This window comes from Phlebotomus papatasi, chromosome 2 (assembly GCF_024763615.1).
Source record: "Phlebotomus papatasi isolate M1 chromosome 2, Ppap_2.1, whole genome shotgun sequence".
Classification (NCBI taxonomy): Eukaryota; Metazoa; Arthropoda; class Insecta; order Diptera; family Psychodidae; genus Phlebotomus; species Phlebotomus papatasi.
The window spans coordinates 34,192,227-34,213,001 of record NC_077223.1 but is presented as its reverse complement, the minus strand read 5'-3'; the positions used below and the strand labels follow the sequence as shown (position 1 = coordinate 34,213,001).

Below are 20,775 nucleotides of genomic sequence, written 5' to 3'. Positions count from 1 at the left end.
TATTTTTTGTCTCTATGAACGATAGGGACAAAAATAGCCCAAAAATATAAGTAATTTTTCTGACGATACCAGTGACAGATAATTTTCACTCTAATGAAAAATATTATGTTTGAGTATTGTAGTTTCTTTTTCCAAAATGGTTTTGCTTAAAAAAAAGTTGGAAGTATAAAAAATAATTAAAATCAATTTTCAATTTGAGAATTTAAAAATTCGTGATTTTTTAGCTTAAAAAATTAGGGGAGACTGGAGCAAAAAGTCACAAAACGGATATTTTATTTTTTTTACAAAGTACTCGAACGCTTCAAAAATTTCTAATTAGCGCAGTTTTATAGGAAATTTACCACTCTACAACTTTGTGAAAGTAATTTTCCTCTATTTTGTAAGGAAATACGTTTATCGAGCCAATTTCTAAAAAGTAATTTTGTGACTATTCTCAAAAATGCTGTGGCAAATAGTTCCAGACATTGGGTATTATCATATTTTGAATTGTTTCATTACGGGCTTTCGTAAATTTGAAAAAAATACCTAGAGGACATATTTTAATAGAAAATTTATTCATTTACATCTTTGTAAAACACCGTTTTCTCTGCGAGAAATATGAGAAAACGAGAAAAGCACTTTTCAAGATATTTTAGAAAAAAACACACAAAAGACTGCAAATCGTTTGACCAATGCAAACAACAGTAAGCGGCGAGACATGATAATGACGTTTCTTTTCGCCATGAGACATCAGAAATTGCTTTGTTTTTTTGTTACTTTTTGCTCTATACCTTTTGTTACTTTTTACCCCAAGTGGTCGTTCTTAACAAAATGATTTATTGAGAGAAGAATCTTTGTAAAATTCTAAAATAGATAGCGAATTCGTATTCAAAAAATCTAAATTATTTAGAAAATATTCACCAGTGCATCAATTTTGGAAAATAAGAAGGTAATAATTGTTATCTTCTGCAAGGAAAATATTTCAAAAATAGGGCTAAAAATTTCGATATTTTTTCTAAATTCCTTGTTCGAATTCTAAGAAACTTACGACATTGAAGAAGGTCTATGGAGGATATCTATCTTTTTTACTTTGGAAGATATTAAATTTTGAATTTTTCGATTTGTGACTTTTTGCCCCAGTCTCCCCTACTATATAGCAAATAGCTGTAGACTTGCAAGAAATATACAGATTCCTTCAAACTTCTACTTTGCAATTACGTACAAACATAAGGAAAAAATAACTTTAGGTAGTCAGGAAAAATTATTTTCTTTATGGGGCACCGGTGTTCCAATCGTCCTTAAAGGGTTAAAAAAAATCTAAATTCTAAAAATTTTATTGTTTAGAGATTCTAATATTTTAATTTAAAAGCGAATTATATTATATAATACAACTTTTTAACAAAAGATTGAACAGTTTAAAAATGCTTTATCAAAATTTAAGACCGATCTAGTGGAAGGCTTCGCACACTCTCTGGCTTCGGACACTTCATATTTCTACTTTATAATCTTAAGTCACACATATCCTGGCAATAATTAGGTCGGATTCATTACACTGAGAAAAAAACGGGGCTGCGATTAACTTTTTGTCCTCATAACTTTAACACTTTTTAGGTGTAAAAATATATCAACATTTTTTTAATATTAATTTTACACCTTTTTAACGGTAAAATTAACATGAAAAAGGGTAACTTTAACCCCTAATACACCTAAAAAGCATAATATTTACACCGATTTCGGGTCAATACTGCAGGGTAATAAACATTACCGGAATGTTATTTTAACTTTTTCGGATTTCTCTCAGTGTAAAGGAACATGAGAAAAATATGAAATATTTAAAGCAAGGCCAGAGTCCAAAGCCTGACAGCCTTCCCCTAATGGAATAAAATTTATAAAAGAGTACAATAATTTATCCTATTCGAATAATTGAGGAATTCATTCAACAAAAATCAGATGAAAATCAGAAAGAGAGAGAAAACTTACCAAATTCCTATTGGATTCAGGCCGACAGGTATGCTGCTGCCCTGGGATGAGAACGAGCTTTTCAATCTCCTGATTGAGCCCCTCCACTGAGCTCCGCATGGGCCTCAGATGCCCATGAGGCCCAGTCCGGGCTGGAATGGTCACAGGACTGGCCCTCAGAGTAGCCCCAAGTGTCGACTGTGTCTGGGAGCTGACGGAATGTTCGGTGCTGCGCTGTGAGTGGGAGCGCTGCTGCAAACGCTGCCTGATCACCTTCTCAATCTTCACACCCTCCGTGGGTGTATCTGAGCGCAGTATGTCCGTGGACGAACGTCCACTCATCTCCATGCAATAGCTCTCTTCTGTCTGAGTGGCCTTGTCCACATGCAGCATACACGATGAATGAGCCTGAATGGTAGACCACACTGGCCGGGGACAAGTTAGGGTGTCCAGTGAAGCTGTACGGCGAATACAGGGCTCCAGGGAGCGCGTCATTGATTTGCCGGAAGCTTTGTAGTTTATGGCTCCGGGACTGCGGTGTCCGGAGGCTGTGATCAAGTGCTCAGGAGAGATATGACGTAGTGGGGGCGACAGGGCAGATGCACTGAAGTAGCTGGCCGATGGGGGACACTGGTAGCCACGCAAAAGGGAGGAAACTGGCAAAACAGCCTTCAGTGGTGGGGGTCGCTCCGCTCTATTCGACATTGTTTTTCACCCAAAATCTCACACAATCAATGGATACTGATACTGTGTGCTGCACTAACATAACAAGGAGGAAGTTTTGTGGAGAAAATATCAATCTTTCACATGCATTTTAGCCAATTTTCACACACTTTTTTCCACTGCTTTGTCCATCTTTTTTGCTCCAGTATAGAGAATGCAAGACACTTTTCCCATAATCCCATGGGGTTGCCATATTCTGGGATATTTTGTCAAAACGCCAACTAAATTGGGAAATTTTCTCCAGTGTGTCTATAAAATTGCGCCTTTTATTTTTCGCATTTTTCTGGTATTTTTGAGTTATTTCAAATGCCGATTTTGATAAAAACGTAAGTTTAATGCATAATTTTTGTATTGTATAATATATTTTTAGCAATTACCGGAGTATTTTGCATTAGTTTTTTACATAACCTCAAACTTGTGGATTTGTGAATGAGACGTCATTGCTACTTTTTGTGAAATTGTGGTCTCTTGCATTTTATCGCTTTTCCGTGGAACATCGTGAGCAATTTTAATTGAATTTGCAGTGAAAGTGTTAAGTAAGGGTTCTGTGACTAGAAGAAAAAGAAATTTTGAAGAAAGTCAAGTCAGTTCGGTAAAAATGGGTCCTCCGAAGAGAGGCAACAAGAGAGACTCCAAGAACTTTTCCGACAAATTTGCCAAGAAAAAACGTGCCGAGGATGAAGCATACACTGCCCTCGTGGAGAATGACGATGACACGCAGGAGGCTGATTTTATCCCAGGGGCAGCCACGAAGAATGCCGAGAAGAATGATGATGCCATCCAGGAAGATGAATATGGGGCAAAAGATTACCGTTCCCAGATGGAATTGAAGATTGATCACAATTCTCGACCTCTATGGGTGGCTCCCAATGGGCACATTTTTGTAGAATCCTTCTCTCCGGTCTACAAAGTGGCACATGACTTCCTAATTGCAATCTCTGAGCCTGTTTGTCGTCCGGAACACATTCACGAGTACAAATTGACAGCTTACAGTTTGTATGCGGCTGTATCCGTGGGACTGCAGACTCATGATATCATTGAGTACCTCAATCGCCTGAGTAAGACCAGTGTCCCGAAGGGTATTGTGGAATTTATTCAGCTGTGTACTCTGTCGTACGGAAAGGTGAAATTGGTGCTGAAGCACAATAAGTATTTTGTGGAGAGTTCATTTCCGGATGTACTGCAGAAACTTCTGAAGGATCCTACTATTCAGCAGTGTCGTTTAAAGAGGCTGGATACCGAGACAGATGATGGATTTTTGACACAGGTTCAGGAAAAGAAAGGAATAACGACATTTGGAACGAAATTGCCAGCAGTTGCTGATGCTGCGCAGCAAGGAACTGATCCCAAGACTCAGACTGGGACCAACAATGGTGAGAATGCTGTTCCGGAAGACATCACGAATTACTACGAGAAGATAGACAATGAGGATGAGGAGGAGGATGTAAATCTGACAACTGTGAGTTTTGAGGTGAATCAGGAGAAGATTGAAGTGCTCCAGAAGCGCTGTATTGAGATTGAGCATCCATTGCTGGCAGAGTATGATTTCCGGAATGATACAGTCAATGCAGATATCAATTTGGATTTGAAACCAGGAGCCGTGTTGAGGCCGTATCAGGAGAAAAGTTTAAGGAAGATGTTTGGGAATGGAAGGGCCAGATCAGGAGTCATTGTTCTGCCCTGTGGAGCAGGAAAGAGTCTTGTGGGAGTGACAGCAGTGTGTACAGTGAGGAAGAGAGCCCTTGTGCTGTGCAACAGTGGAGTGAGTGTTGAACAGTGGAAGCAGCAGTTTAAAATGTGGTCAACAGCTGACGATAGCATGATCTGTCGTTTTACGTCAGATGCAAAGGATAAGCCTATGGGCTGTGGCATCCTCATCACGACGTACAGCATGATCACGCATACACAAAAACGCAGCTGGGAAGCTGAACAGACCATGAGATGGCTGCAAGATCAAGAATGGGGCATCATGGTACTGGATGAAGTGCACACAATTCCAGCCAAAATGTTCCGCAGAGTTCTCACCATTGTGCAGAGTCACAGCAAACTCGGTCTAACAGCCACACTTCTCCGTGAAGATGACAAAATTGCCGATCTCAACTTCCTGATTGGACCCAAACTGTACGAAGCCAATTGGCTGGAACTCCAAAAGGAGGGCTTTATTGCCAAAGTCCAATGCGCAGAAGTCTGGTGCCCCATGACATCAGAATTCTACAGGGAATACCTCCTGTGCCAGACGTCCAAAAAAATGCTGCTGTACGTGATGAATCCCAATAAATTCCGAGCTACGCAATTTCTCATTCGCTACCACGAACGCCGCGGCGACAAAACCATCGTGTTCAGTGATAATGTCTTTGCCCTCAAGCACTATGCCATCAAGATGAATAAACCCTACATCTATGGACCAACTTCTCAGAATGAACGTATCCAGATTCTACAGAATTTCAAGTTCAACAGCAAAGTCAATACGATTTTCGTGAGCAAAGTCGCGGATACCAGTTTCGATTTGCCAGAAGCCAATGTCCTCATCCAAATATCCTCGCACGGAGGCTCAAGGCGACAGGAGGCTCAGCGTCTGGGACGTATTCTGCGAGCCAAAAAAGGCGCCTTTGCCGAAGACTACAATGCCTTTTTCTACACGCTCGTCTCCCAGGACACCCTCGAGATGAGCTACTCACGCAAGAGGCAGCGATTCCTCGTAGACCAGGGCTACAGCTACAAGGTCATCACGCATCTGGAGGGCATGGAAGGGGACAATGAGCTATTCTACAAGACTCGAGAGGAACAAGGCAATCTTCTGCAGCAAGTTCTAGCAGCTTCGGATATCGACTGTGAGGATGAGAGGGTGCCTGGAGAGGGAGGCCCCAGTGGCTCACGAATGGGCATGACCAAGAGAGTTGGTGGCCTTAGTTCCATGTCTGGTGGAGATGATGCTGTCTACTATGAATTCAAGAAGAAGAATGCCCATCAGCATCCGCTTTTCAAGAAATTCCGCGGCTAATTTTTCAGTAATAAAAAGTTTATTTGAAAAATCTTTCTATTTTTTTCATTTTTGAGAATTTAACTCTTTCGCATCACATTTTTATTCACCAAGTGAATTCATGTAAAATTGAGTTTTTCCTAATGCTTTATGATCAAATATAATAGTTCTGAGAGGGAAAAAAATTCCATTGCATGAAAACTCGAAAAAACTCCGGGTCATATATGACCCTATTGTCCTCAAGGGAAGTGTACATACCATTTTCAAAATCTATATCACGGGCTTTTTAAGAGTTTTTTTTGCTTGAAATTACTAAATTGGCCAAAACCATGGCAAACTGGATTGTCTTGATGAACACTGTACTCCTGGTGTTCAAGGAATCTTCCTGGTAATCCCTTGAACAGTCACTGTCACAATATTTTGAGTGGTATTTGGCTAAAATAAACTTATCCACATATTTATTCACACACAATACAATTGCACAATATGAGACGCTTGTAGAATACTCTAAAATATTGCAAAATATGTTATAATTCATGAGATATAAGATGAAATGTCCAGGAGCAAGAGATTTTCCTTCTCGATTTCACAAAGAAAAACAATGTCCCAACTACATTTTGCTATTGGTTTGGGACGAAAACACAGTTACCCTTGGGGACAATAGGGTCATATATGACCCGGAAAATTCTACACGCTTTTCTGGAAAATTGAGAGTAGTTTATTATATCAACATATGCAATGTTATATTATTCTTTGGATATTCTATTTTGTGTTTCTAAAGAACTTTTTGCTGAAAAAAAAAATTAATATAAAAAAAATTGAAAAAGAAAAGTCAGTCAGTTTTATAGGAAATTCCAAGACCTTTCCAAAGAGCACAAACACGATACCATTCTGTTGAAAAATGCGCTCTCTAGTGTCTTAAACCTTTTACCTTGAAAAACCGTTATTAGGAACGATTCAACGGTATTTTCGTCTAATGGCCTCTACACATTAGGAGAAATTAAAAAAAAATGCATTTTTTAAAAAAAAAAATCCCCTATCCTTGTAGGCAGAAACGTCAGAATTTTAAAAAAAAAGGCAATTTCGAGGGATAAATCGAGGGATTATATAAATATATACTGCTCTCTCCGTGGAGTTCAAGCAGTAAAAAAGATGGCATCCATAAAAGGATTTTGATTATTGACGCATTGATCTTGCAAAAAATGTTCTAAGTTGTATCACTCTGCATTTCATGAACGCAAAACAAAAAAAAATGGAAAAAATAGTTTGTTTCGGGAAAATTATTTATCGGTTTTTTTGGCGGAAGAAGTATACAAAATTTATTTCGTAATGGGGTTGGCACAGGTTTTCAATTCAGTAAAATTCAATCGATTAAATTTCATCTCTTATGGCTCCGGTACACCATTTTTAAATTAGGAAAATTTCATGAAATCAAAATTCACATCCTTTTCTTTCTCACACGTATTGCATATGTATTTCAATCTTTCGAACTGTAAATTCGATTGAGCGAAATTGAATTTGTTGAGATGTTTAAAATAAGAAGAGGAATGTGAAAGAGTGAGACAGACATATACAGTTAAGGGATGCGAATTTTTCGACTTCATGAAATTTTATTGATCTAAGGTAAGGCGTGCCGTGCCGGAGCCTTTCAAAGCAAAATCCAAATATATAACTGTCTCTTTCTGTCAAAGAAAATATGGTTAGTAAAAGCCTTGGAACGATCAATAAAACTAAATTCAGCCAGTAAAAATTTCAATTTGGTTTACTAACCTAATTGAAATCAAATTTGATCAGTAAAGCCTCCGATAGGAATTTTAGATGAAGAAAATTTAGTGAAATCAAAATTCACATCCTTCCCTTTCTCAAAGGTTTTGCTAATGTCTATCCCACTTCTTCGCACTATTATTCTTTATAACATCACAAAAAATTCAATTTAGATCAATCCAATTCTGAGTATAAAAGTGAATACAAAACATTTCAAAAATAGAGGTATGTGAATTTTGATTTATAAGAAATTGAAATTAGTCAATGAATTAAATCAAATTTGATTTGTCAAAATATCAATTTTGGTTAGCAGAAAAAAATCGATTTTCATCAGTGAAAAATTAATTAACTTTCGCTAGTAAAATATTATTATTATTATTAATTTTAAGGTTTTGTTACCAGCGCCTTTGGTTTTAGTGTTTTTGAACTTTTTGAAAGGATGCAAAATTTGATTTCATGAAATTTAGCTTATCCTAAAGTGCATCAGATCAAATTAACTATTTTTAATTAAACAAATTTACTATGAATGACAGACCGAATTTAATTTTTTATTGATCATTTTTACCAAAATACTTTACTAAAAATTTTAAGCTTTTGAGTGTTGTTCGTAGTTTATTTTCTTGGTTTTAAGTTTTTTTTAGCAAAAAAGTTTTTTTTTTGCTAAAAGTTTTTTTTAGCAAAATTACCTTTCGACTCGAAATCAACTATTTTTAGTGAAGATTTGATTCTAGAATTTTAGGTTATGTATAACCTAACCTTGAAAATGAAATAACATCTTTTAAGAGGAAATATCTGAATCCAATGTATCTACATGTGGATTTTTTCTATTGAAAAATCTAAATTATTTCGTTATGGAATTTTACAAACATTTCTAAATCCGTTTTTATTTGATAAAGATAAACAATATCTTTCTAGGTTAGAATTTGAAAAAATCCTAAAATTCTTTGATGTGATTGTTTTTAATCATCTATTTTATTTTTATTTATTATCATGATTAAATTCATTATTCTGCATCATATAGAGATCATGAGATTATTCTTTACTAATTATCCTTTCAATTTTTTGGGTTAACCTTAAGATAACCTAAAATTTTTCTGTGTTAGGATGGGAAGATATTTTTTTTTCAATCCTTTCAGAAATAAATGAATACATATTAAATTTTTCAAAAAACGCTAGTATTTAATAATTACCATTTTCAGTGGAGAGCACAGCAATGGAACCCCTGAATGGGGCTTCATTGAATTGCAGGGAGATCTCGAAGTGAGAGGAGAACAATCGATGGACAAGCAGTTTATTGGAGATCTCTATTACACAAAATACGGTCAGCCAGTGAGTTTAATAGAACTTTTATTAAAAGAATGATTGTTTTAAAGACATTTCTACCTCAGATTCTAATTATCGGCCATCATATTCTCCACGGAAGAGAAGTGACGATGGAGAAGCCCTATGCTGTTCTTGAAAAAATAGTAAAACCGACTGAGAAATCCCCGGAGGACGAAAATATGGAAGTGGACGTCAATCAGAGTATTTCAGACAGTCAGATTCTGGACTCAACTGTGGCCATTGAGCATAAATCGAGACAAAAGACAGAATATCTTGTCAAAGCCATTGTTAAAAAGAAACTTATCTTTCGTGCAAGACCGAAGCCCATTATTGCTAATGTAACTAAAAAGTGATTTTATAATAAATTATTTAATATTTTGAACTAAGTATTTTAGAGCAAAGAAGTTCAAAATTGTCTGAGAACACAAATTACATAAAAAAAATGAATTTTTCAGTTGATGAAATACTAACTTCAAAAATTTTAGGATCGCGCCCTCAAGTGGTCATTCTGCAAAGTTATGTTACAGGGGGGGGGGGAATGGAAAAGAAAGACAAAGTGTAAAAATCGTACAAATGTATTTTGTTCCATTGAGTATAAAAATATTATTAAAAAATAATTTTTAAAACCTTAAGATGAATCCGAAGAATCCTAGAAGGTTAAACCCTTCCTGCCCAACAATCAAAGGAACTCCATCTCTCTCTCAATTCCCACAAATTTGAGCTGTTCCGTAGGGCCATATCTGTAGTCAAAGAACAATTCCTCTCCTGGCTGAATTGCTCTCTTGGCAAAAATCCCAATCCTATGATCTCCATTTACCATCATCACTTTTGCATAGCAATTGGGATTGATTGAATGATTGGCAAAGCGAATCTTATTGCCCTTCCTCGTGGCATCCACCACAAAGTCATTATTGAGATTAAACAGGAAGCTACACATGTATTTGTCATATACTTTCCCCCGACGATCTGCCTCATCTTGAGATATTATCTCACCACAGTATTCAGAAATAAATTCATTCTTCTGAGCACTGTCCTTTAAGAAAATACCCCATCCAGCGACATCTGAAGGCGCCATTAGGAGATGCTTATCTATAGGAAAAAATATGGATTTTCAAAAAGGAACTCAACATTTTAGGATAATAACTTCGCGGAGTTTGGATTTTTTTTACAAAGCAATTGTGAACAGTATGATAAGGCTCAGGGGGGGAATCCTGTAACGCTCTGGCAATGCCATATGACAAATTAGGTTTGAATCCCTGGAGAGATTTTTCGAAAATGCGATTCTGTAGCCGTGACATTGCCATTTCAGCTCACGTGACATTGTCAGAAGTCACATATTTAAGATTTCTGGCAATTAAAATAACAAATCAACCAAGACACTGTATTTGCAAAATATCACTAAGGCATTTCATTAAAAAATCAGTGAATTGCATTTTCGAACTCATATGATATGACAAAAAAAAGAGATCGATTAGCATTGTCAGGTTTCGAACTCACGTCTGATAATGCCACGAAAATTACAGAATTCCCCTCCAGGAGGGGTATTCTGTAACGCTCTGGCAATGCCATATGACAAATTGGGTTCGAATCTTAGGAGAGCTTTTTCGAAATAACAGATGTCACATATTTGAGATTTCTGGCAATCCAAATGACAATGAATTTTGTTAAACAAACCAACCAAGACGTACTGTATTTTCATAAAATCATCAAATAATTTCATGCAAGATTTCATTAAAAATTCAAAGAATTGCCTTTTCGAACTCATATGATATGACAAATAAAAAGCTCGAATGGCATTGTCAGGTTTCGAACTCACGCGTGATATTGCCATGAAAATTACAGAATTCCCCTACAGGTCAACCAAAATTTTCAACTGAAATTTGAATTTTACAACGATTATGTTCGCTTAAGAGATGAGCCTAAAACACTAAAACCTTAAAACAGTTCGGTCCAGGATTGCTCTTAAATTAGGCAAAATTGATCCGAAAAATGGTGTGTGTCTCGAAAAAACTAATAGTCTTATCATCCGAAAAATGTTTGGCGTCTTGGATATTTATCGCTGATCACAGCGACTCATCCAAAAAAAAATATTAATTTAATTTAATGCATTTTTCTACACGGAATTACATTAGAAATAATTTATTTTTCAATTCAATCTGTTTTTCATTTTTATTTGTTGAGAAGTCACTTTATCGCTAAACCCAGCGACGCGCGAAAAAATTATACAGCTGTTGATAGCAACTCATCCCAAAAAGGGTTTCTGTCTTGGCTATCTGTCGCTGATCACGGAAACTCGCACGTAAAAAATAATTAATTAAATTAATTAATGCTGTTAAGAATAGCATTAGAATAATTTTGTTAATAACAAAATCGATTCTCTTTTCTCTCAAATAGAATTTTTTTTTTGAGAAGTCACTTAGTCGCTGATATCAACGATCGACACCGACTCGCCCGAAAAAAGGTTGATGTCTTGGATGTTCCCACCCGAAAAGTTTTTTTTTACCGACCCACCAGAAAAAAATATCTCTGAGCTCAAACACAAGTAGATTTTGATTCTCCAATATTGTCTTGGACAAAAAGTAAATGGAACTCTATTTGCACAAAAAGTCGTTGGTTCGAAGAATTCAAATTCAATATTGAATTTTCGTACTAAATTTTCGAGCAAGGTAGGGAAAATTTATCAAATATCACACTAAAAGCTGGCAAATGAGTTACTCAGTGATTATGGAGTGATTAAATACTGGGGCAAGAACAGTAAACGTCGTTGTTCTGTTTTTTCCCCACAAAAATGTGAAGACCGACACATTTTGACACTTGAGCACTTCGAAATTCGAACAGGATGTACCTTAGTACCCTTGCGGAATTATCAAGGAGAAAGTCTCTTTTTTTGGATCTTCAAATTTTTCAAGATCTACTTGTGGATAGGAAGGCATCATTCTACTTATAATCGTACTTAGAATCGTATTAATTTTTTATATTAAAATCATTTTTTTTCTTAATTTGCTGCCATTAAAGTGCTTTAATTCTCAATTGTTGACATATCTTTTTGTAGCTGATCACAGTTTGAATAATTTTTTTATAGATAAACACAGTCAAAATTGCAATTTTATATTGAAAAGTATTCTAATTCTTTTCTCTTGGGCGGTAAGCCTTTTTGGATAACCAAGACACAAACCATTTTTTGGGTTTTAGCCCTTCGGGTCAGTCGAGGCACCAACCTTTTTTTGATGGATTTCGACTCACTTATGAGCAGTAATAATTTCAACGTAATAATTTTAATAATAAACATGAAAACGCGCTTGAATTAAATAGAGAAGTTATATTTTTAATCAAAAGAATGAATTCTAATGTAACTTTGTCTAGAAGAATTAGAGTATTTTTTCAGTTGAAATAATTTTTTTCGCCTGATCACCGATAAAGTGATTTCTAAACAAATAAAGTGAAAAACTGATTAAATCAAAAGGAAATTAAGGAAGAAATAATAAAAACAATACACTTGCCGTGAAATTGAATTTCTTTGCGATTGTGTTCTTTTTTGCATGAAAAAATAACGGAAAGGCCTATAATTTAGCGAAGACACCCGCTATTTTTCTTGGGCGGTAAGCCTTTTGGGATAACCAAGACACAAATCATTTTTCGGGTTTAGCCCTTCGGATCAGTCGAGACACCAACCTTTTTTCGGTGGATTTCAACTCACTTCTGAGCAGAAATAATTAATAATTAATTAGTGAAGATATGTTTTTAATCAAAAGAATTAATTCTAATGTAACTTTGTCTAGAAGAATTAGAGTATTTTTTCTGAAAAACTGATTAAATCAAAAGGAAATTAAGGAAGAAATAATAAAAAATACACTTGCTGTTAAATTATCTTTGCGATTGTTTTTTTGTTGCATGAAAAAAATAACGGAAAGGCCTATAGTTTAGCGAAGACACCCGCTATTTTTCGGGCCATGCGTATTTTAGGCTAACCAAGACACAAACCTTTTTACGGTAAATTTCAGCTAATTCCAGCTACATGAAATTTTTGCTAGGTATATAATTTTCGAAAATAATTTCATCTGACCGTTCAAAATGGGGAAAAGTGTCTGGGATTAAAGAGAAATGGGATGTTGTACGAGATAATCGGTATTTTTCTTGGCTAAATTTCTAATAAAATTTAAATAATTAGTTTTGAATTGACGGCAAAATATTAGAATGCGAAGAAGCTCTCGTAAAAAAAATGAATAAGAGAAAATACAAAGAAAAACTTACGCAATCCACGCTGAACTGAGACATTTTTGCACGTGATCTTGTTGAGTTTAAATTGATCAGCTCCGCACATTTGACAGAGATCCGGATCACACTCTCTGACAGCCAAATAGCAGGGACACTGTTTGGTGTTGCATTGGGCCTTGCATCGACAGCCCGGAAAGCGATTCTGACAATCGCTGCTGCAATTGCAGAATTTCTCACAGAAATTCTGTGCACCAACGCATGAGCAACTACTGTCACAGGGACCAGAATGGTCACATGGAGTAAAATTGTACACATGATTGGACGATGAATCCTTCTTCAGTTGAATCTTCCTACAATGCACAGACCACAAACGATGCTTCTTCTTCTTCTTGCGCGGTGGCGTATAATCCTGCCTGAGATCTTCAGGTGGAATATCTGCTGCTTCTTTCTGACCAAACTCATACAGCTGCTGACATGTCTTGGTCAGCATCATCTGAGCCATCGCACAGTAATTGGTCAGGCAGACCTTCTGCAACGCCCGGAAAAGTGATTGATCCGATCCTGTCCATTCAGTCTGACTACTAGCTCCCATTAGACTTGTGATTTCTGCCGAAGAAGCAGCTGACAATGTTGGAGTATCCTTTGAACTCTGAAAATCCTTGGAACAACGACTATTGCTATCATTGCTGTCCTCCGAACTAGCATCATTGCTTGAGTCATTCTGAGACTTTTCTTTATTATCAGCAGCAATTTTCTCCTTCATTCCGTCCAGCAGCATGTAGCACGTGGGACTGCAAGGCTCAGCAAAAGGCTTGAGCTCAGGATAACGACGTTTGTGCAAATTTGGTCCTGGTTGACACGCCTGAAGCCCTATAAAAATCCAAATCACCAACATTACACAATTCATTTCAAGCCTTTGCCAAAAAGAAAAAAAATCTCAAAGCGCCCCTTCAACAAAAAAAATCCTACAAAATATATTTTACGAAATTCCCGAAAAAAAACCAAAAAGAGAAATCAAAATTGTTACCCAAACCAACTTTCACTCACCGTTTTGCTGATGTCCTGAAGGAGAGAGCATTCACAGATAAAAAGAACAGATAAAAAATTTTGATTTATATTACTCGAGTGATTTTTCAATTTCTTCTTTTTTTTAACATCAATTTTTGTCTCTTCTCTTCATTTTTTGATCCCATTCTCAGGAAGTTTTTGATAGACTCACACATGTCCTCATCCACTTCCTCAGAAGGTATTTTTCATTAATTATTTAAAATTTAAGAAAATAACAATGACAAAAAAAATATCACACACAAGACAACACAAATCTACGGCAAATTTTGCTTTGGCTAAAAATAAATATAAACTTTGTCAAACATGTCCAATTAAAAAAAAAATAGGCAAAATAATGCAACAAGCCTACAACACACAAAAAGCTTTATCAAACAAAAAAGCAAGGTGTATAACTCTTGAAAAATTAAACTGCAATTATTCATATTTCGAAACTTGAAAAAAAAATCCCAATGATCATTATTTTACGAGGAAATTTAACCAATTAGGGTAAGTGTACCAAATTCCGGCCAGCTTGCAATTTCGGCAACACTTTTTGTTCCTTGAATTTCCATGAATTTTTAGTCTTTGCATTACTCTAGAAATTATATAATACAAAAAATAACAAAAAATGTCGCTTCGACGAACAAGATGATCTGAAAAAGACATTGGAAGAATTCCGGAGGGGCAGGGAACTATTAGAATGAAGGTAGCCGGAATAGGCCACCAATGCTATGTCTACATTTTTATTCATTTTAAAATGTATTAAGAATGATTTTAGAGAAGACGATTAACTATCTACAAGGTTACAAGAAACACTCAATTTAAAAAAAAAGTATCAAAAATATTCAATTTGTATTAAAAAGGGACAGATAATCCTAACCGGCTTATGTAGGTGAGATTCTTAACGTGAGCTAACTCGGAGTGCATGCAAATTCGATTTAGAGCTGAAGTTGGGAGACGCCATTCTCTTGAATCAAATTCGTGAAATTATACAAATTTTGTATTTAAACCAAAATATCAAGGATTTGGATGAACTGATAGAAAAGTGATATATGGATGAAATGTAGACCAGAATGTTCTCTATAATTTTCCCATAGAACATGATCTCATCGATTACTCAGAAGCCAAGATAAGCGAGGTTTTTTGTTTCTTAACTCGTTTTTTCATCCAGAGTGCCCCAAGTAGTCATTTGTTTAGCTTCAACAATTTCAAAGAATTGTTGTATTTTGTGGGACTTTCCATTTAAAACCCTATTTTAAGTGTCTTGGTGGAGTAGAGGCAGTCAAATTGGCATCTGAGTGATTTCAAAGCGTTTTTATGGGAAAAATCATTTTTTCACACTTAAACGGCAAAATCGGAGTGATAGCGTAGTCTGAGCGGAAAATGATGTATGGACGAAATGTAGAGACAAATGTGTTCTACAATTGTGTCGAAGTAATCATCAAAATCGGTTTAGCGACAGTCGAGATAATTGAGGTTATGTGATATTGAAATTGGTTTTTCGACTGTGGCGCCCCTGGTGTTGGTCCCACGAAGTTCAAATATTCTAGAAAGTTGTAGCATTTGGTGAGATCTTTCGTTTAAGCCCTCACTCATCAAAATCGGTCACATAGAACCGGAGATATGATTTTTTGAATTTTGTGAACTTTGACCCCTCATATCTCCGGTTCTGTTTTAACCACAGCGCGCATACGCACCATTTTGGAAACGTCCTAGACTGGACTACAACATACTAAAATTTCATTAACTTGCACAATGCCGTTTTTGAGAAAAGTGACTTTGAATTTCGATGAATTTTGACGCTATCACAGCGCCACCTGTGGTGACTTTTTGAACTTCCATCTGAAAGTGCTCATCGAGACGAAACCAAAAAGGTAAAATTTAGGTCGCTATGTTAATTAGAACCGGAGATAGAGGCCGGTCAATGTTCGAACTTTGACCCCTTATAGCTCGGGTCAGGGGTTATGGATCGACTTAAGGTTTTTTTTGTTTGATAGGTATAATCAACGGCTACAACATACTAAATTTTCAGCCCGATGCACAATGGAATTTTTGAGTTATTTAACTTTTAAGATTTAAAAATTTTCTTTTTAAAAAAAGCGCCCCTAGCGGTGGTTTTATGAACTTGCGATGTTAGAAGGGGAAGTGGCATTTCACGAGAGCTTTCCAAAAAGCCCTCACTTTTTAAATTCTGACAATTAGAACCGGAGTTATGGCCATTTTAATGATTGTTTTTTGGACCCTTATAGCTCGGGTCAGGGGGGTCGGGGGACCTTAAGTTTGGTATTGATGGAAAGCTCTAAGGTCCAGCTATAACATACTAAAATTTGAGTCCGCTGAATGCCATAGGGGCGGAGCTATTGAGAAAACAAAAAAAGGGGGGTCTTCAAAATGGCGGAAGGAGGGGTGGGGGGTGGGGGGTCTATGCACCAAGTTGCAATTTTCACCCGATATATAACCTTTGCCGAAAACCGCAAGTCGATATCTTTTTTAGTTTAGGAGCTATTAAGCTCCAAAGAGCGGCCGGCCGGCCGGCCGGCCGGCCGGGAACGTAACTTAGCCACATATATATTCGGAATCAGGAAGTGGCGAAACACATTTTGGCCAAATTTGAGGTCGATCGGACGACATGAAATTTTGTTAGGATTATAGTAGGTGAGATTTTGTTAAGAATCTCACCTAATATTACATTTCATACTTGAAACTTTGGCGCTTGCATGCAACTATGTCAAAATTTGGCACAATTACTCTAAATCAATATAATTTTTGAATTTAGGAATCGATTTATCAGTTTCATTAGATTTATTTACTTATTTTTTAACCAAATCGGTTAAAAAATTTTGCCCTCCAATATGAAGGACTTTTGATCGTCAATAATTGAAAATGACGAATTTTACGGTCATAGATATGTTTTGACGAAATGTTCATTTGGACTACCATATTATTATTATATAAACCATATTATTATTAAACATATTCGAAAACCATTGAAAGAGCTTGGGTTAATTTTGAAAAAAAAACCAAAATAACATGATCTTTGAGGGGATAGATGGGATTAGAGGAAAAAGGAAAATAGACCGTCCGAGAGAATATTCACTTGTGGGGGCGGCGGCTAATCGAAGACCGGAAGTGGATATCTCTCAGCGTTTGACCTCTGATTCGGAAAAAACTTAAGGTCAAATAAAAAATATAATTTCCGAAAAAATGATTCAATTATCGGTAACTTAACCGATTTATTGTAGATGACGACCGATGCCACTGGTTCGAAATTTCAATACTTCTCCAAAAAATCCAAAGTTAACCAAAACGGGTAAAAAATAAGCGCTCGAAAATTATTGACTTGTGACCTTCAATATTTCAAAATGGTGAATTTTCCGGTCATATGTATGTTTGGACGAAATGTTTATCTGAAATCCGAATCATATCCGAAAATCATTGAAAAAGCTTAGGCCAATTTTGAAAAAAAAACAGAAAAAACATGGTTTTGGAGGGGATGGAGAAGAAAAAAACGTCCAGATTGTCCAGATATTTTTTTATGGAGGGTCACCGAAGGTCAGAAATTAATATCTTTTGCCACTTAAGCTCCAGAGCAGCGACAAGTTGGAAAAAAGCAGATTATGTAACAGCTTTCTCTTGGAGTTCGAGCATTAAAAAGACCTTTTATCTCAAATAAGCAAGAGCTAAAAATGACAACCTGAGGAAATTTTACATTCAAGTTACTTGATTTCGAAATTTCGAAAACAAAACAAAACTAGTGATAAGCGTAGATCAGTTTATTGTAGGTGAGATTCTTAACGTAAGCAAATTCGGAATGCATGCAAATTCGATTTAGAGCTGAAGTTGAGGGATGCCATTCCATTAAACCGAAATATCAATAATTTGGATGGACTGACAGAAAAGTGATATATGGGTGAAATGTAGACCAGAATGTTCTCTATAATTTTGCAGTAGAACTTGATCTCATCAATTACTCAGAAGCCGAGATAATCGAGGTTGTTTGTTTCTCAACTCGTTTTTTTTTCACCTAGAGCGCCCCAAGAGTTCATTTGATGAACTTCAACTATATCAAAGAATTGTTGTATTTTGTGAGACTTTCCATTTAATTTGGCATCTATGAGTGGTTTCAAAGCGTTATTAAGCTAAAACGACAAAATCGGACAGATGGCATTGTCGAAACAAAAAATGGTGTTCGAACAAAATATAGATATAAATGTCCTCTAAAATTGTGCCGAAAGAATCATCAAAATTGGTTAAGCAGATGTCGAGATAATTGATTATTGAATTATGGAACTTTCTGAAGTTATGTCTAAAATAAACCAACATTTCGAGGAACCAGCTAAGGGATATGGTCGTTAGGGTGGTGGCTTTACTTGAGGCCTATCTTTACTTATGACCACCATTTCGTAATTTGTGTCAAAAAATGATTCAGAAAACCAAAAAAAAATGATGTATTATCAAAACATATTATTTGTTTTTAATTTTGAGGTTTTCCGAAATGAGGTAAACGAAATGAGATAGCAAATAGGGGAGGGTAGAGTAGTTTCATGCATGCATTAATTTCGAAAATAAACATTTTTAAGATGACATTTTTTTTTAACAATTATCCTGTATAGTTTCATATGTTTAATACTCTAACTAGAATAATATATTAGCAAATGTCTTGAAAAAAAAATCAGCTGTGTGAAACTTTCCCACCTTCCCCTAATCATTAGGTTTTTCTCAAATCATGAAAACATAAAAAGTTCATCAAACCATCGTTAGAGAGCACTGAGTCATTTACATATATTTTTTCGAGTCACAGGAACAATTTCCCGTGTTCCTTCCCCTTTCTCCTGAACCTTTTGATTAATTTGCGATTGCACCCAATATAAATTTTCAAATCTCTTTGTGACAGACAAAATTTTCCAAAAATGCCCTAGTCCAGGATTGATACATTCTTCCATTTTTTCAAGGCCGAAAATAAATTCATCCCAGTAGAAAACACTCAAAACGGAATTTACAAATTGGGATTTATTTTATAAAAGGTTTTTTTTTTTTAATTCTTATGAAGTTTCAGCACAGAGTTATACACCCATTGATCTTAGCAGAGTTATGACACAGAAAGAAAATCTAAAAGAGGTACTTACGATGCAGGAAACAGTCGTATTTGAAGCATCTTCGGCAGAACAGAGTCTGGAAGGAATGAAGAGTCTGCTCTCTTGATACACTTTCTGCCTTGATCCCATCGATATTCGGCGTGCATTCGGGCGGGCGATCCGGATCAGTCCTCTCAGTCAACTCAATGTACCTAATTTGGGAAAGCGGAGGCTCATTTCTTGATCAACTATTTAGAGTCTTCAGCAAAACTTACTTTTCCTTGAGCTCCTGCGGATTACCCTTGTCCGGAAACTGGAGGCTTATAGCTTGGAAGATCACTGGTGGTGGAAAGGGTGTAGCAGAATCCGATGGTTCTTTCTTGAATGTCGTCAGTAGGGATTCTTTCTTTGTTGCATGGCTTGAGGAAGTCGGTTCTTCCGGGTCATGTTCCTTTTTTACTTTAATGTCTGCATCTTTCTCAATTTTAAGCTTGTCATCATGATTGATAGATTTGTTTCTCAGTTCCCGTGGTTCTGGTTTCTTCTCTATCAATTCTTTTTCTTCATCCTTCTCTACGTACTGAGTGAGGGCATTTACTAGCTCTATGAAAATGGCATCATCGATAAAACTACCCTCTTTGTCCCCATGGACTTTCCCATCGTAATTCTTGATCAGTTCCTCTATAAAAGTCCCATCCTGGTCCAGCACTTCATCTCCCATATAGGGAATATTGTGCAGCACTGTCTCATCTTCCACCATGAAATTCTGCTGGGTGGGTACCCAGGTGTACATTGTAGGAATAGGAGTTACAGCATTGATTGTCCGGATGGGAACTGAATGGAAATCCCCATCGAGACTTACACATTCGGCCTTTTTCATGCATTTGATGTGGGGCGGTTCAACTTCTTTAGGATCCCACACAGCATTGACATTTTCACTCCATCGGGTGTTTTCCTGAGCCAAGGTTTTTACCATATCCGTCCTGAAAAGCCAAGTAGACGAGTTTATTTGCAAAATATCCTTGACTTCAAGGAGTCCCCATTGACTTTACCGATTGCGACACCAAGCGTTCTTCACTTCGTCGGCTCTCTTGTGTCGCTTTTGCTGGCGGATTTTAGCATATTCCGCCTTCACTCTCTTCTTCCAATCCACAGTCACTTTACCCTTGGACATTTTTCACTTGAAATCACTGCAAAACACTTGAATTTCTTTAAGAAAAACACTTAAAACCTCGCTTGAGACAATGGCATGTCTGGAACCGGTAACGCGATGATAACTGAATCGGAAAAGCACCCAAAAATATTCAAACTACCCCAAAATTTTGTTTTGGGATATTTTATGCCTACCTGGCTCTGCGGTGTTTTTTATTAGAAAATTTTTATTTATTGAGCATCTTTTCGTATTTTTATGCTTACAGGATGATCCAGATCTAATGAAAATTGATTCTCTTATAGTTTTAATTGATTAAAAGACTGTATTTTCCCCTAAGAAGGATTAGAAAGGAGGCTCTTCTTTTGAGGTTATGTTATGATTTTCTATTGAAAAAAATGTCGGGAGATGCTTTTTAGGTCTGGAAAATCAACATTTAATTTACAATTGCAGACAAAATACTTCATCAGTAAATTGCAGATTTATAAAGCAAAACCAGTAACAGAACAGTCACTTAGATCCGATAGAATCTTTAGAAAACACAGTGGATTTTGACACAG

At 36.2% G+C, this 20,775-nt stretch overlaps 4 protein-coding genes across 9 annotated transcripts in view; 2 read left to right on the top strand and 2 right to left on the bottom strand.

Moving 5' to 3' along the window:
* The window catches only part of LOC129803599 (protein FAM117B-like), a 101,504-nt gene extending 98,654 nt beyond the window's left edge, over positions 1-2,850 (bottom strand). For 4 of the 6 annotated variants that reach the window (XM_055850295.1, XM_055850298.1, XM_055850296.1 and 1 more), the window contains exon 1: positions 1,960-2,846. In XM_055850295.1, coding sequence (XP_055706270.1) covers positions 1,960-2,643 — 684 coding nt within the window. In that variant the 5' untranslated portion in view covers positions 2,644-2,846. Of the gene's footprint in view, positions 1-1,959 lie in introns of all 6 variants that reach the window. The other 2 variants (XM_055850293.1, XM_055850294.1) reach the window with 2 other exon arrangements.
* Positions 2,851-2,861: 11 nt separating this feature from the next.
* On the top strand, positions 2,862-9,110 carry LOC129803614 (chromosome transmission fidelity protein 8 homolog). Its single transcript, XM_055850314.1, has 3 exons — positions 2,862-2,987; positions 8,605-8,734; positions 8,794-9,110. The coding sequence occupies exons 1-3, from the start codon at positions 2,968-2,970 to the stop codon at positions 9,079-9,081; spliced, it is 438 nt and encodes a 145-aa protein (XP_055706289.1). The 5' UTR covers positions 2,862-2,967; the 3' UTR covers positions 9,082-9,110.
* LOC129803597 (general transcription and DNA repair factor IIH helicase subunit XPB) lies at positions 3,072-5,693 on the top strand. Its single transcript, XM_055850290.1, has one exon. The coding sequence runs from the start codon at positions 3,260-3,262 to the stop codon at positions 5,660-5,662; it is 2,403 nt and encodes an 800-aa protein (XP_055706265.1). The 5' UTR covers positions 3,072-3,259; the 3' UTR covers positions 5,663-5,693.
* Positions 9,111-9,287: 177 nt separating the features above from the next.
* Positions 9,288-20,384, bottom strand: LOC129803598 (histone-lysine N-methyltransferase E(z)). The gene is made up of 5 exons (XM_055850292.1): positions 20,118-20,384; positions 19,341-20,048; positions 19,117-19,277; positions 12,980-13,813; positions 9,288-9,817 (listed from the first exon to the last, which is right to left on the bottom strand). The coding sequence occupies exons 1-5, from the start codon at positions 20,237-20,239 to the stop codon at positions 9,408-9,410; spliced, it is 2,235 nt and encodes a 744-aa protein (XP_055706267.1). The 5' UTR covers positions 20,240-20,384; the 3' UTR covers positions 9,288-9,407.
* Between the last annotated feature and the right edge of the window lie 391 nt (positions 20,385-20,775).